The sequence below is a fragment of the Oryctolagus cuniculus genome, chromosome 15 (genome assembly GCF_051225735.1).
Source record: "Oryctolagus cuniculus isolate XC-2025 breed Fujian yellow rabbit chromosome 15, ASM5122573v1, whole genome shotgun sequence".
Classification (NCBI taxonomy): domain Eukaryota; kingdom Metazoa; phylum Chordata; class Mammalia; order Lagomorpha; family Leporidae; genus Oryctolagus; species Oryctolagus cuniculus.
This window is the reverse complement of record NC_142881.1, coordinates 64,419,763-64,435,375: the sequence shown is the minus strand read 5'-3', so window position 1 is coordinate 64,435,375 and position 15,613 is coordinate 64,419,763. Positions and strand designations below refer to the sequence as shown.

At 41.9% G+C, this 15,613-nt stretch overlaps 1 protein-coding gene across 49 annotated transcripts in view; it reads left to right on the top strand.

Moving 5' to 3' along the window:
- USP54 (ubiquitin specific peptidase 54) overlaps positions 1 to 15,613 on the top strand; it is a 148,071-nt gene that overhangs the window by 49,454 nt on the left and 83,004 nt on the right. For 39 of the 49 annotated variants that reach the window (XR_016220956.1, XR_016220957.1, XR_016220950.1 and 36 more), the window contains 2 exons: positions 6,954 to 7,784; positions 12,446 to 12,538. Coding sequence is in view for 33 of the 49 variants with exons in the window: in XM_089313451.1 (XP_089169577.1) it covers positions 7,638 to 7,784; positions 12,446 to 12,538 (240 nt within the window). In the remaining 16 variants the exon portion in view is untranslated. The remainder of the gene's footprint in view (positions 1 to 6,953; positions 7,785 to 12,445; positions 12,539 to 15,613) is intronic. The other 10 variants (XR_016220954.1, XR_016220955.1, XM_089313448.1 and 7 more) reach the window with 1 other exon arrangement.

The window sequence follows — 15,613 nt, the reverse complement described above, 5'->3', positions numbered from 1 at the left end:
TTAAAATAAATTTTATAAAGAGAAATTAGTAAAATCCTGTGATGTGTTCCATAATAATCACAGGAATGTGGATGTAACATAATTGGCTTCTGATTTGCATCCATTCCCTATTTTCAAATTGGGTGAGGTAAAACCTCTAGTCTCTGAGAGTAGGGGAGACCTGGAAAGGGAGAGAGGCCTCTAGAAATATTGATATAAGCATTAATTGCCCTTATAAGAAATTAGCATAATTTGTATCAGCCATGGGAGTAGTCCTTTCAGGCTTGACTTTGGCAAGGGAGGTTTGATAGGAAAGCTGGGTTTCATAAAGAAGGGAAGATGGATAGTGATAATCCCAAGTAGAATTAATAAGGATGCAATATGAGAAAACACTTTGGTTCATATAGGGAAATACTAGGAAAAAGAATAACATAATTAAGATTAGATTGAGGCCGGCACCGCGGCTCACTAGGCTAATCCTCTGCCTAGTGGCGCCGGCACACCGGGTTCTAGTCCTGGTCAGGGCGCCGGATTCTGTCCCGGTTGCCCCTCTTCCAGGCCAGCTCTCTGCTGTGACCCGGGAGTGCAGTGGAGGATGGCCCAAGTGCTTGGGCCCTGCACCCGCATGGGAGACCAGGAGAAGCACCTGACTCCTGGCTTCAGATCAGCGCAATGCACCGGCCACAGTGCGCCAGCCACAGTGGCCTTTGGAGGGTGAACCAACGGCAAAGGAAGACCTTTCTCTCTGTCTTTCTCTCTCACTGTCCACTCTGCCTGTCCAAAAAAAAAAAAAAAAAAAAAAAAAAGATTAGATTGAGTTGAGAACTATGTTTAAAAAAAGTTTATTCTTCAGCAGGGACCTAGGGAAGATTTTAAAAAAAATTTTAATTGATAACTTTTCAGAATTTTATTTATTTATTTATATGTATTTAGTAAATACAACATTAGGAACACAGTAATTCTTCTCACTACTCCCATCCTTCTACCCACTCTCCCCTCATCTTCTCCCTTCTCCTCTTTGGTCCGAGAAAGAAAGAGGGGCCAGTGCTGTGGCACAGTGGGTTAACGCTCTGGCTTGGCGCCAGGTTCGAAACCCAGCTGCTCCACTTCCAATCCAGCTCTTTTCTATGGCCTGGGAAAGCAGTAGAAGATGGCCGCAGTCCTTGGGTCCCTGCACCTGCGTGGGAGACCCAGAAGAAGCTCCTGGCTCCTGGCTGCAGATCGGCACAGCTCCAGCTGTTGCGGCCTACTGGGAGTGAACCAGCAAATGGAAGACCTCCCTCTCTCTCTCTCTCTCTCTCTCTCTCTCTGCCTCTCCTCTGTCTGTGTAACTCTGACGCTGAAATAAATAAATAAATCTTTAAAAAAAGAAAGAAAGAAAGAAAAAGAATGGAGTAAAAAAATCTAAGAGAACTTTTCCTCAACAGTCTAAACAAGGGCTGTTCTTTGTTTCTGCTTCTCGAAGGTGTTTTTGCTTTTGTTTTTCTTTTTCTTTTCCCTTCCTTCCTCCCCCTTCTTTCTTTTTTGAAACTGAATTGTGTTTAAGGAAGAACCCAAGGATAATATATCTTTTGTGAGCTCTTAGACATGACTGTAACTTATTAGACACTATAATATTCTTTAAATGCACTAAAAGGAAGTGATTCTTTTTTTTTTTTAAAACTTATTTGAAAGGCAGAGGTACAGAGAGGCAGAGAGAGAGAAAGAGAGAGAATGTCTTCCATCCAATAGTTTACTCCCCAAATGGCCACAACAGCCGGTGCTGTGCCGATCTGAAGCCAGGAGCCAGGAGCTTCTTTCGGGTCTCCCACATGGGTGCAGGGGCCCAAGGACTGGGATCATCTTCTATTGCTTTCCCAGGCCATAGCAGAGAGCTGGTTAGGAAGTGAAGCAGCTAGGACTTGAACCTGCACCCATACGGCCTCCTGCAGTGCCGGCTTTACCTGTTATGCCATAGTGCTGGCCCCCAGGAAGTGATTCTTGAGAACAAGTTTTACTACTAAGTCTCATGATGTAACTCTTTGTGGACAGAGGTCCTGCATGGGAAGTTAGTGCACAATAACTCTTGTTTATTTAACTCTTATATATGATATCAGTGATCACCCAAGGCACTTGACATAAGCTGCTTCAGCTATAAAAGGTTTTTGGATCCAGTAGCTCGACAAGGCCATAAGCAAAGTAGAAGTTCTCTCCTCCCTTCAGAGAAAGGTACCTCTTTCTTTGGTGGCCACTTCTTTCTACTGGAGTCTCACCCACAGGCGTTCTTTATATAGGACATTTTTTTTTTCTCATCATGTCTTGGTTTTCTAGCCAGACTAGAATGCCTTAAGGGCTGATTCTGAGGTCAGAATGCTTCTTACAGCAGTTGTTATTCTATGAGTCTGCTGTATGGACTGCTTCCCTTGTTGGAGTCTTTGCTCCTTTTTAATTCTGTCTATTTTTGTTTCCAAACAGTCCTATTAATATGATCACTTTAACTCTTGATTGTATCTATATCTTTACCACTTGTTCCTATCCATTTGATCTTAGTAACACATAAGCTGCTATTTTTATCAGCCAGCTTAATGGATTTTGGGGTCTCATAGCTAGTTGTTAGGTTGTACCCTTAGAAGTATGTCCTTATGTATGTAAGTAGGACTATACTGCTTTGCAGTTGTGTACTTCATACATTTCAGTTACAACTTTATGATCTTGGTGATTCTTCCCACTGTGTCTGCCCTCCAACCTTCTCTCCCACCCCCTTTCCTCTTCTCTTTCTTATTTTCAAGAATATTTTTTAAAATTATTTATTTGCCTTTTTTTTTTTTTTTTTTTGACAGGCAGAGTGGACAGTTAGTGAGAGAGACAAAGAGACAGAGAGAAAGGTCTTACTTTGCCATTGGTTCACCCCACAATATCCGCTGCCCGGCGCACCGTGCTGATCTGAAGCCAGGAGCCAGGTGCTTCTCCTAGTCTCCCATGTGGGTGCAGGGCCCAAGGACTTGGGCCATCCTCCACTGCCTTCCTGGGCCACAGCAGAGAGCTGGTCTGGAAGAGGAGCGACCAGGACAGAATCCAGCGCCCCGACTGGGACTAGAACCCAGCGTGCCAGCACCGCAGGCGGAGGATTAGCCTATTGAGCCGCGGTGCCGGCATTTATTTGCTTTTAGAAATATTTTTTAAGGGACCACCATTGTGGCACAGTGGTTTGAGTCCTGGCTGCTCTGTTTCTGAACCAACTCCCTGCTAACATGCCTGAGAAAGCAATGGATGATGGCTTAGATACTTGAGCCTCTGCCATGCACTAGGGAGACCCAGGTGGAGTTCCTGGATCCTGGCTTCAGCCTGCCCCAGCCGTTGTGGCCATTTTTGAGTAGTGAACCCATGGATGGAAGATATCTCTCCTTCTCTTATTCTCTCTCTGGCGCTCTGCCAAAGATAAGTTGATTTTTAGTGTGAAATATTTCTGAAATTGGATATGCAAAGGCTCTTCAAAAATTTGTGGAAAATGTGTGTTCTGAAAACACTACATGGTTTCCAATTTATTTTGCACCAAAATAAATATATTTTGATTCCATTTTCCCATGATTGTTTTGAAGTACCATGTAGATGAACAGAGCTAGGAATGTGAGCAACTTTTCTCTGGTTAAGCTATTTGTCTGTCTTAGTATGATAATGTTTGACTTCACAGTGTTTGGATTACTTTTGACTTTATTGCTTGTCATGGGATGCTGATCGTGTTTTTTCCATTTGAATCATTGATCAGTGTTGCATGATCATTCTTTGAAGACCTTTTAAAATGTTACCTTGCAACAGGCTCAGTTATTTTCTTTTTAAGTTAAAATTTTTATTTTAAAAATAGTTGTGAAATTAAAATCTTTCAATAGGTAGTTAATTTGTGCTGATACATCACTTGTCCCTTGTGAGGCAAGTTGTTCTTTTTGTACAACTAGAAGACTTACTCATGGTGGTTTATAACTTCTAATGTTCTGAGAACCCCAAAACAAAGTTTTTCTACTTTTAAGCGCAGCAGTTCACTCATTCAGTGAACTCATTATTCATTCTTTGTTTTCAAATGTCCTGATATTTTGTCAAACTGTTGCCTTAATCTCAACCACTTTGTGAAGTTGATGTTATGTCTGTGTTTTACAGATTCAGAATACAAAGTCAGGAGACCTTGTCTCACTGGGATTATGTTTTTGTACAAAAATAAATTTACCTTTTAATTCCATTTTTACATGATTTCTTTTGTTGTTGTTTAGTTTAGGTGAAAGGCAGAGAGAGGGGGAGAGAGAGAGTCCCATCCATTGGTTTACTCCCCAAATGTGCGAAACAGCTGGGGCTGGGCTGGGTCCAAAACTTGAAGCTGAGAGTTCAATCCAAATTTTCTGTGTGTGTGACAGAAACCCAGTTACTTGAATCATCACCACTATGTCTCATGGTCTACAGAAAGCTGGAGTCAGAAGCTAGAGTTGGAGCTGGGAATCCAATTCACGCACTCTGATAGGGAACATAAGCACCTAAACCAGCATCTTAACTAGGCTAAATACCTGCCTCACCATGAAGTTTTTAAAGTATCCTCATATACAAGTAGATATGCACAACTAATTTTTTTCCTTTTGAACCACCTCAAAGTAAATCGCAGATATGTTCTTTTTTAAAAAGATTTATTTATTTATTTGAAAGTCAGAGTTACAGACAGAGAGAGAGAGATCTTCAATCCACTGGTTCACTCCCCAAATGGCTGCAATGGCCAGATCTGAAACCAAGAGCCAGGAGCTTCTTCCAGGTCTCCCACATGGGTGCAGGGGCCCAAGCACTTGGGCTATCTTCTACTGCTTTCCTAGGCCATTAGCAGGGAGCTGTATTGGAAGTGGCACAGCTGGGACTGGAACCGGTGCCCATATGGGATGCTGGGAAAGCAGGCAGAGGCTTAACCTATTATGCCATAGCACTGGCCCCAGACATTATGTTCTTATACCTGAATTCTTCAGTGTTGCCTAAGGAGTTCTTTTTCTTTTTAAAAATAGGTTGTTAGATCTATGTAGGTAGGTAGTAGAGAAGGATTATGTTATTTGTTGCTGGACCTGTAACTTCAGTGAAATGTTTTCATCATTAGTAATTCTCCAGACCATTTGTTGCCTCTCTTGCCTTTGTTCTTTGGGCTCTCCCTTATAGTTTCTGACACACCTAGAAGTGTGAGAACTTATTACCTTACCTTGCATTATGAATGATGCCATTCAGAGCCTGAGAATCTTTCTGTTACTGACTTTTTTTTTTTTTCCTTTGCTCCCTGTACTCAGCTGTATGTGTCATAGGCAGACTGAGTTTCAGTAAGCTCCTAATGTGGATACTGGAAACCTCACCTGCCTGCCAAGTCCTTTGGCTGAGAGCAAAGCGAAGGCTTGGTACTTGTCACTGCTTTGCAGCACTTGAGCTAAAGGAATGCTGCATAGCTTGTTGGAAGTTGATTAGCGGCCTTGAGTAGGGTGTGCATGAGGGTGTGCATAGACAGGTGAGGGTCTTGGAGTCTGTGTGGGTGGTGTCATTCCCTCCTGACACCATGTTAATATTTATTGAGTGCATCCTTATGACAAGTACTGTGATAGGAACTTTTGGAATAGCATATCAAACACATAATTAAATCACAGTGTAATAGTCAAACAGTCCTGTTCATCATTGTTTCTGTACTGGGCAAGTTAATTTCTTCAAGCCTCACTTTACTGTTCTGTAAAATTGAACTATTAATACCTACCTGATAGGGCTCTTATGAAGATGAAATAAGGACTGTAAGCATAATTTTAACATGTAGCTGACAGTAGTCAATATTTCATTTTATAAAGGCAGGTTCAGGATACATGAGTGATACCATATAAAACAAATAGAGAGTAATAAAACATAGTGAATAATATGACAGTATAGTATATAATCAAATACTTTGTGACATGTAGATTATAAAGATTATAAATAGTCTGAGAATTTAAAGAAGGGGAAAAACAGTCTTATGCAACCATTTAATATTCCTGTGCTTCAGTTTTTCCACTGGACATGCTGTGGATAATGCTAAGTGATCTTTCAGAGAATGATTAAGATGTCACAGCATTTTTGCTTTTTTAGTGATGCATATTATGGTGGGAAGGAAGGGAGAGAGTTGAAGAACTTTTAGAAAACAAATTTAACAAATTATTCTTAATTTTTTCCCTATGCAGAAATGGCAGTCTTGTAGGAAAACTTAAATCTGGACATTAAATGATTTCTTTGGAGGGAAAATGCTTGTTTGAAATTGCTCACTGTTGCCTCACTGGCATTTTAATTAGTGGGAAAGTAAGGTTGATCAATGGATGGCCTCTGATTGTGAGCCCCTTGAATATAATCTGAGGATTAAGTGATTTGTGCCCCAAATTATCCCTCTGATTCTGTAGCAAAAATCAACAAACAAGGCAGGAAAAGATTTAATTCTCTTGGACTGCATGTTAAGGACCTGTGGTTTACTTACTGTGGGTGTTTGTCTGGGACATCTTTATTCAGAATACAATCCAGACTGCCAGTTTGTCCCTCCCACTTTTAAGCAGATTTTCATAAGTATACCCACGGAAAACACCTTTAGAAAAGTACTTTACCCAACAACACCCAGAAGAAACTGGGTTCCTAGTTTGTTTTGTGTTTTACTTGGTGAATTTTTTATTTGTTTTTTTGCTAGCCTGCTTCTGGAAAGTTTCTATTTGGTTTTTATTTCTATCCCAATCATCTTCCATTTGAAGAAATTTTCATGACATTTCTTATGAACGTAAAGCTGCTCACACTTCTTTTTTTTCCTCTTTAGCTTGAGTGTTTCTTTTTGTTGTTGTTTGGGTTTTTTTCCTTCTTTTTTGGCATTGTTTGCCAAGGTTTCAAGTTTATGTGAGAGGTGAGGCAACGTTGATCTTGGCAGAACAGTGCAAAGCCAGTAGAGTCATTAAGTGACGCAAGCTTTTGATTTTTTCTTTCTGTTAAAGCTCTCTGGCACGGCTTGCTATTCTAGTCTCAGAAGAAAGGAGGAGAAGAAACTTTCTGGAGATCTGGACGGGACGATAGAAGTTGGGGCACATTATGAAGAAGAACATCAACAAAAACTCCAGATAATCTAAACCAACTTTTTGGCTTTGTGGAATCTTTGTCAGTTGCTTAGAACTTGAATTTTTATTTCAGAGAATGTTGGGACAAGACCACAGAGAACAAGGAGAGTTATGTTGGATTCCTGCTTATCTGTGTGCCTCACCTTCTAGTTGGAAAAGTCTTCATTCCACAAGAAGCATTGTAAACAAGCCTGAAGAACAAGTCTTACTCTGATCCTGGATACCGCTGGAGTTGAGGATTACATCCAATGCACCAGGGCTTTTGGAGGCAGTTGAAGAAAAATTGAAGAAATCTATACTTGGGATTTCTCTGTTTGCATTAATCCTGTGCCATGTGACATTGTTTGGAGCAAGTGAGGGCTGGTTCTCTCATCTGGATCTGAGAGGATACCTGAGCCCCTTGAGTTTCATGTGTGATGCTTGGAAAGTTGTAAACTCAAAATCTTTCATGATAAATTCACTAAATTCTGAATTTCCTTTCCTTTGAGGACTTCGGCAGATGAAAATTCTCTGCCATAAAGAAATAAAACCTTCTCTGTGTTCTTAGGCTAAATGTGAACAATAATGTCTTGGAAGAGAAATTACTTTTCAGGGAGCCGTGGTAGTGTCCAAGGGATGTTTGCACCTCGAAGCTCAACCTCCATAGCCCCCAGCAAAGGCCTCAGCAATGAGCCGGGGCAAAACAGCTGCTTCCTCAACAGTGCCCTGCAGGTAAGGGTCATTGCTTTATTTATTTATTTATTTATTTATTTATTTATTTTTGGTAAATTTTGACTGTTAGTCTCCCATACTGTATTTCTGGGAACTCTTAAATATAATACTTTCACAGTCTTGGTTTGAACTCAGTAACCTCAGATCATTTTTAAAGTTTTATTTATGTAATTTTAGGCAGGCTGCTTTGTCTTTGAATCTCTATTACCTCATTTATAAAACGATCTGTTGATAATGATAATAGAAATAATAATAATAACAATGATTATTTACCTGTGCAAAGGAAGGTTACATGAACCAGGTGATCTTCCTACTTGTTTATTACTTTTTTCCTCATCAGTCTATAAAGTTTTCTTTTGCAACTACAGGTCTTATTACTGTATTTGCTTTTCTTTATTATAGAAAACAAAATTCTTTTCACAAGTGAAAGACTTGCAGGCATATTGTTCTTCTCTCATAATATTCAGACTCCCGGCCTGCACACTGAAGGGAGTCCAATGTTTGTCCAGTTTACCCCTCGGTGCCCTCTCATGTATTAGCTCATGATTGGTATCTTGTCAGATATACTTGAACAGAGCTAGTGGAAAGTAAATTCTCCCAAAGTGATTATTTACCCTAGATTTGCCTGTTTGCTATTGTTTGCCACCATAGTAGTCTCAGAATTTCAAAATTCCTGACTGTCCATTCAGGCTCTTAGTTTATTGGATCCATCCCCTGTGGTCTAACATTTAAGTAATTACTGTCCCTTCTATTCTGCTTTTCAGAGTAAAAGTAAATGAAATCTGCTAACCAAGGTAGTTATACTTAGATAAAGTATTAACTTGGGGCCAGTGTTTTGGCACAGAGTTAAGCTACCTGCAAGGCTGGCATCCTGTGTGAGTGCTGGTATGAGTCTCACTTGCTCCACTTCCAATCCAGCTCCCTGCTAATATGCCTGGGAAAGTAGTGAAAGATGGCCCTAGTCTTTGGGCCCCTGAGTTCACATGGGAGACCCAGATGGAGTTCCAGACTCTGGCTCAGCCTGGCCCAGCACTCACTGGCTGTTATAGTCTTTTGGGGAGTGACCCAGCCAATGGAAGGTCTCTCTCTCTCTCTCTCTCTCTCTGCTTTTAAATAAATAAATAAATCTTTAAAAACAAACAAACAAAAAAAGAAAAGACAGTGCATTTGGTATAAATAGCACTGAACTTGAGAATTATGAGATCTGGATTCTAGTTTTAGCTCTTGTGTAAACAGACTAACCTAATACAGGTAATAGTATCTGAGTTTCCTCATTTATTATACAAGAATCTTGCCAAACTTACCTATGTAATAAAAATTTTATACTCTCAAATTTCCAAGTTTTTGTTTGAAAACATTAAAAAAAATCATATGCTTTAAATCTTCAAAAAGAGTTTATGTACTTTCCTTCATCACTATCACAAATTTTATGCAGTTAACTAGGATTCGTCAGATTTTTCCCCTAGATGATGCATATGAGTTTTTTGAATGGCTTTATATACTGATAAAACTTTTCATAATTTAGAAACAGGCAATAGATATAGATGTGTATTTATCTCCTTCTTGGCCATAATCCTGTTTTTGTAATTCTGTTTCTTTCTATGTGTGGTAGCTATATTGCCAATTGAAACAATATTTGTTACTTTCCATTTTAATTTCTAGTGCCTTATACAACAAATGCTGTATGTACACACATACATATTTCTTTATCTATACTTAAAGATTGAGACATTGATGGTTTTGGAGTCTCTATTATAATCATGTTGCAAGTTGAATATAATTGTAACTATGAGCTAATATTGTAACTTAAAAAAGATTTATTTATTTATTTATTTGAAAAACAGCATGAGAGAGAGAGAGAGAGAGAATGAATCGAGATCTTCCATCCACTGATTCACTACTCAAATGCCTGTAACAACTGAGAATAGGCCAGGCTAAAGTCAGGAGCTCTCCCATGTGGATGACAGGAACACAAATACTTGAGCCATCATCTGCTTCCTCCCAGGCACATTAGCAGGAAGCTAACTTGGAAGTTCAGAGTAGTCAGGATTTGTACTAGGTAATCTCCCATATGGGATATGGGCATCCCCAGCAGCGGTTTAATCTGCTGTGCCATAGTGCCTTTCCTATAATGTTCTAACTTTTGATATGAAAGCAGTGTTTGCTACAGATAAGTTGAACTTAATACATTTGTTATAAAAAGGTGTTATTTAGGCCAGCGCCGCGGCTCACTAGGCTAATCCTCCGCCTTTCGGCGCCAGCACACCCGGTTCTAGTCCCGGTCGGGGCACCGGATTCTGTCCCGGTTGCCCCTCTTCCAGGCCAGCTCTCTGCTGTGGCCAGGGAGTGCAGTGGAGGATGGCTCAAGTGCTTGGGCCCTGCACCCCATGGGAGACCAGGAGAAGCACGTGGCTCCTGCCATTGGATAGGCGCAGTGCGCCGGCCGCGGCGGCCATTGGAGGGTGAACCAACGGCAAAGGAAGACCTTTCTCTCTGTCTCTCTCTCTCACTGTCCACTCTGCCTGTCAAAAAAACAAAAACAAAAACAAAACAAAACAAAAAAAAAACAAACAAAAAGGTGTTATTTAGAGGTGGGCATTTGTTATAGCAATCAAAATGCTGCTTAAGGTGCCTTCATTGCAAATTGGAGTGCCTGAGTTTGAGTCCTGGCTCTGTTTTAGATTCCAGCTTCCTCCTAATGTGCATCCTGGGAGGTGGCAAGTGATGGCTCAAGAACTTGTGTCCTTGAGGCTGGTACTGTGGCATAGTAGATTAAGCCTCCACCTGCAGCACCAGTGTCCCTATATGGGTAACATTTTGAGTCCCAGCTGCTCCACTTCCAGTCCAGCTCTTTGCTTAATGGCCTGGGAAAGCTGCTGAAGAGAGGAATCTTTCATCTTTTGGTTCGTTCTCCATATGTTTGCAACAACTAGAGCTGAACCAGGCCCAAGCTAGGAGTTTGGAACTCCATGTGGTTCTCTCATGTGGGTGACAGGGACACAAGTACTTGAGCCATCACCTGCTGCCTTTCAGGTTGCACATTTGCAGGAAGCTGGCATCAGAAGCAGAGCCAGAATTGTCTTAGGAGGTCACATCTGTCTCAGAAAGGTTCAAAGATTGAGGATTCCTTTTTTTTTTTTTTAATTTATTGATTTATTTGAAAGTCAGAGTTACACAGAAAGAGAAGGAGAGGCAGAGAGAGAGAAGTCTTCCATCCGCTGGTTTACTCCCCAATTGGTTGCAACGGCCAGAGCTGTGATGATCCGAAGCCAGGAGCCAGGAGACTCCTCTGAGTCTCCCACATGGGTGCAGGGGCCCAAGGACCTGGGTCATCTTCTACTGCCTTCACAGGCCACAGCAGAGAACTAGATCGGAAGTGGAGCAGCTGGGACTTGAACAGGTGCCCATATGGGATGCCTGCACTGTAGACAATGGCTTTACTTGCTATGCCACAACAGTGGCCCCCGAGGATTCTTTAAAAAAAAAAAAAAGATTTATTTTATTTATTTCAAAGACAGAGTTACACAGAGAGAAAGACAGAGACAGAGAGAGAGAGACAGAGAGAGAGAGAGGTGTCTTCCATCTACTGGTTCACTCCCCAAATGGCCCCAAATGGTTTTAAAATATTCTTGCTTTTCTTGAGTGAATCATTAAAGAGACCCTTATTCTATAGCTTGTGACCCATAAATTTCCTTTTCAGGATCACATTTTTTTTTTTTTAATCTGAAAAGCAGAGAGAGAGCAAGATGGGTAGACAGACAAGACAGACAGATATAGCTCCCATCTGCCAGTTCACTCCCCAAATGCCTGAAACAGCCAGGATTGAGTTGGGCTGAAGTTAGAAGCTAGGAACTCAATCCAGGTCTCCAATGTGGGTGGTGAGGGACCTGATTACTTGGGACATTGCCTGTTGCCTCTTAGGGTCTACGTTGGTAGGAAACTTGAAGTGGGAACCAGAGTTAAAAACTGAACTTAGGTACTCTGATTAATTAAATTTCTCAAATTGAATTGAGTTTCTCAATCTGTGTCTTCTGCCCCTCAGGGTCATATTTAATTTATGTTATACCATATTGTTGCCATGACTTTCTCTTAATGTTCAAATTAATCTTTTCCAGCATATGGACATTTGTTCCTTTGTTAGATATCTTGCCGTGTGTGTGTGTGTGTGTGTGTGTGTGTGTGTGTTTTAATATACTGGAATGAGCTTTCTGGGGCTACTGTTGCAGTGCAATAGATTAAGCCTCCACTGGCATCATCAGGCAGGTACAATCCTAGCTACCCTGCTTCTGATCCAGCTTTGTGCTGATGAACTTGGGGAGCTAGTAGAAGATGACTCAAGTACTTGGGCCCCTTTCTCCTGAATGGAAGACCAGGGTAGAATTCCTGACACCTGGCTCCTGGCTTTGGTATGGCCCAGACCTGGCTGTTGTACCCATTTGGGGAATGAACGAGCAGATGGAAGCTCTCTATCTCTCTATCCTTCTCTCTGTCACTCTTGCCTTTTAAGGAAATAAATAACTAAATCAATCTTTAAAAAAAGAAGTAGCTTTCTCTTAGAAATAAATCTTTTGCAGCCATTACCTATGTTTGCCCTAGCTCTTCAATTTAAAGTTAATTGTGCTTCTTTGTAGATTAATGATGTATTTTACCATTTTCATCAGGTTTTGTGGCACTTGGACATCTTCCGACGTAGTTTTAGGCAGCTCACAACTCACAAGTGCATGGGAGATTCCTGTATCTTTTGTGCTCTCAAGGTAAGTACTTGATGGGCTGGCGTGTGGTGCAGTGGATTAAGCCACTGCACCAGTATTCCATTTATGAGGACTGGTTTGAGTCCTGGCCGCCCCACTTCATGGCAGAAGACAGACCAAGTACATGGGCCCCTGCCACTCATGTGGGACACCAGGATGGAGTTTCTGGCTTATGGCTTCTGCCTGGCCCAGACTTGACTGTTATAGCCTTTGGGGAGTAAACCAGCAGATGGAAGGTCTTTCTGTCTCTCTCTCTCTCTCTGACGCTTTGCTTTTCAAATCAATCTTTTGAAAGATTTATTTATTTATTTGAAAGTCAGAGTAACACAGGGAGAAGGAGAGGCAGAGAGAGAGAGAGGTCCTTCATCTACTGGTTTACTTTGCAATCAGCTGTAATGGCCGGAGCTGCGCCAATCCGAAGCCAGTAGCCAGGAGCCTCCTCCAGGCCTCCCATGTGGGTACAGGGACCCTAGAACCTGGGCCATCTTCCACTGCTCTCCCAGGCCATAGCAGAGAGCTGGATTGAAAGTGGAGCAGCAAGGGCTTGAACCGGCACCCATATGGGATGCTGGCACTGCAGGCAGCGGCTTCACCTGCTGCACCATAGCACTGGCCCCACCAATTTTTTTAAATGGCAGTTATTTCAAATTATTTCTTCTTACTAATATGAGAGTTCTAGATGGTCAATATTGAAGATATTTGCTTAATCATTGCAATTCTAAATTTACTCCTGAATTATCTGCCTGTGGTTTAGTACCAAAATGGATATGATTTACTTTGCTTGCTTGAAAGAATTACTATATGGCTCAGATTGATGGTTTCTTTTCCTAAACCTTTTAATAGCTGATTTAATGTGATAGGATTCTTACTCAAGTGTGCTTCTATTTTATTTACCTGAAAAGCTAATTTGTCGTTTTGAAAGAATAAACAATTCATTATTTTAATGAAGTTATTATTTGTAAAAACTAGGTTTTGTAAGAAACTCTTTTTATTGAGTAATAACAGTATGAAAAGATTTCCCACTTCTCCATTTTTCACATCACCGTATTTCATATTATTTTTTTTTAATATTTTATTTATTTATTTGAGAGGTAGAGTTACAAACAGTGAGAGGGGGAGACAGAGAGAAAGGTCTTCCATCCATTGCTTCACTCCCCAAATTGCCACAATGACTGGAGCTGCGCCAATCTGAAGCCAGGAGCCAGGAGCTTCTTCCCAGTCTCCCATGCGGGTGCAGGGGCCCAAGGACCTTGGCCATGTTCCACTGCTTTCTCAGGCCATAGCAGAGAGCTGGACTGGAAGAGGAGCAGCCGGGATTAGAACTGGCGCCCATATGAGATGCCGGCGCCACAGGCAGAGGATTAACCTACTGCGCCACGGGTGTCGGCCCCCATATTTCATATTATTTTTAAAAAGGTTTATTTATTTGAAAGTCAGACTTACAGAGAGAGAGAAATATCCTCCATCTGCTGGTTCACTCCCCAGATGGATGCAGCTGCCAGGGCTGGGCAAGACCAAAGCCAGGGGCTTCATCTGGGCCTCCCAGGTGGACGGTGGAGGCCCAAGAACTTGGGCCATCTTTTGCTACTTTTCTTGGGCCATAAGTAGGGAGCTGGATCTCAAGTGAAAAAGCTGGAACTTGAACCTGCACACTGTTTGTGATGCTGTTGTTGCAGTTGGTGGTTTTACCTGCTATGCTATGATGCTGGCCCCTCACGTTTAATGTTTTTAAAACAAGATCTCAGGCAGGAAGAGAGAGAGAGAGCACGTGCTCCCACATGCTAGTTCATTCCCTAAATACTTGCCAAGACGAGAACGGAGACGGACCAAAGCTGGGAGCTGGGAACTCAATCCAGATCTCCCACATGGGTGGCAGGAACCATATCGAGACATTTCTGACTCAGAGATTTTTAGGTATGCTGCAAAAGAGAGAGAACTGTGATGTGTGAAGGACTGCATCGCTGTGACTTGTTTTTGCAATTTGTAGCTTTCCCTTGTTTCCTTGGTCCAAATATATGATGGTTAATTTGTGTTTAGATGGATCTGCTTCATTTAAATGAGTTCTGAGTAAACTTTCGAAGTCATGTTTTAATCTCATGAAGTCTGAATTTTTGGTCTTTCATGAAGATGCTTGGATGTAATCATTATATTTTTAATTTAGTTGCTTTTACATCTATTTTTTGGAAGATTTATTTACTTATTTTTTAAAGATTTATTTATTTGTTTGAAAGTCAGACTTGCACAGAGAGGAAGGAGAGGCAGAGAGAGAAAGAGATCTTCCATCTGCTGGTTCACTCCCCAGTTGTCCATAATGGCCAGAGCTATGCCCATGAGAAGCCAGGAGCCAGGAGCTTCTTCCGGGTCTCCCACGCGGGTGCAGGGGCCCAAGGACTGGGGCCATCTACTGCTTTCCCAGGCCGTAGCAAAGAGCTGGATTGGAAGTGGAACAGCTGGGTCTCGAACTGGCGCCTATATGGGATGCTGGCACTTCAGGCCAGGGTGTCAACCCACTGCACCACAGCACTGGCCCAGATTTATTTATTTTGAAAGTAGAGTTTCAAAGAGAGAGGGAGAAACAGAGAGGTCTTCAGTCTTCTTGTTCACTCCCCAGATGGCTGCAACAGTCATGGCTGGGCGAAACCAAAGCCAGGAGCCAGGAACATTGTCCAGGTCTCTCTCATGTGGATGGCAAGGGCCCAAATACTTGGGACCATCTTCTGCTGCTTTTCCCCGAGCATTGGCAAGGATCTGGATTGGAAGTGGAGAAGCTAGGACTTGAACTAATATCCACATGGATGCCAGTGTTACAGGCTGAGGCTCTACCCACTATACCACAACACTGGTCCCTTGAAAATTCTTTGGGAACTGCATTGTGGTATAGAGGGTTAAGCCACTGCCCATGACGCCAGCATGCTCTATGGGTGCCATTTTGAGTTTTGGTTGCTTCACTTCTGATCCAGCTTCCTGCTGATGTGCCTGGGAAAGCAGCAGAGTATAGCCAAAGTGATTGGGCTCCTGCTCCCATGTGGGAGACCTGGAAGAAGTACCTGGCTCCTGGCTTCAGTCTGGCCCAGTCCT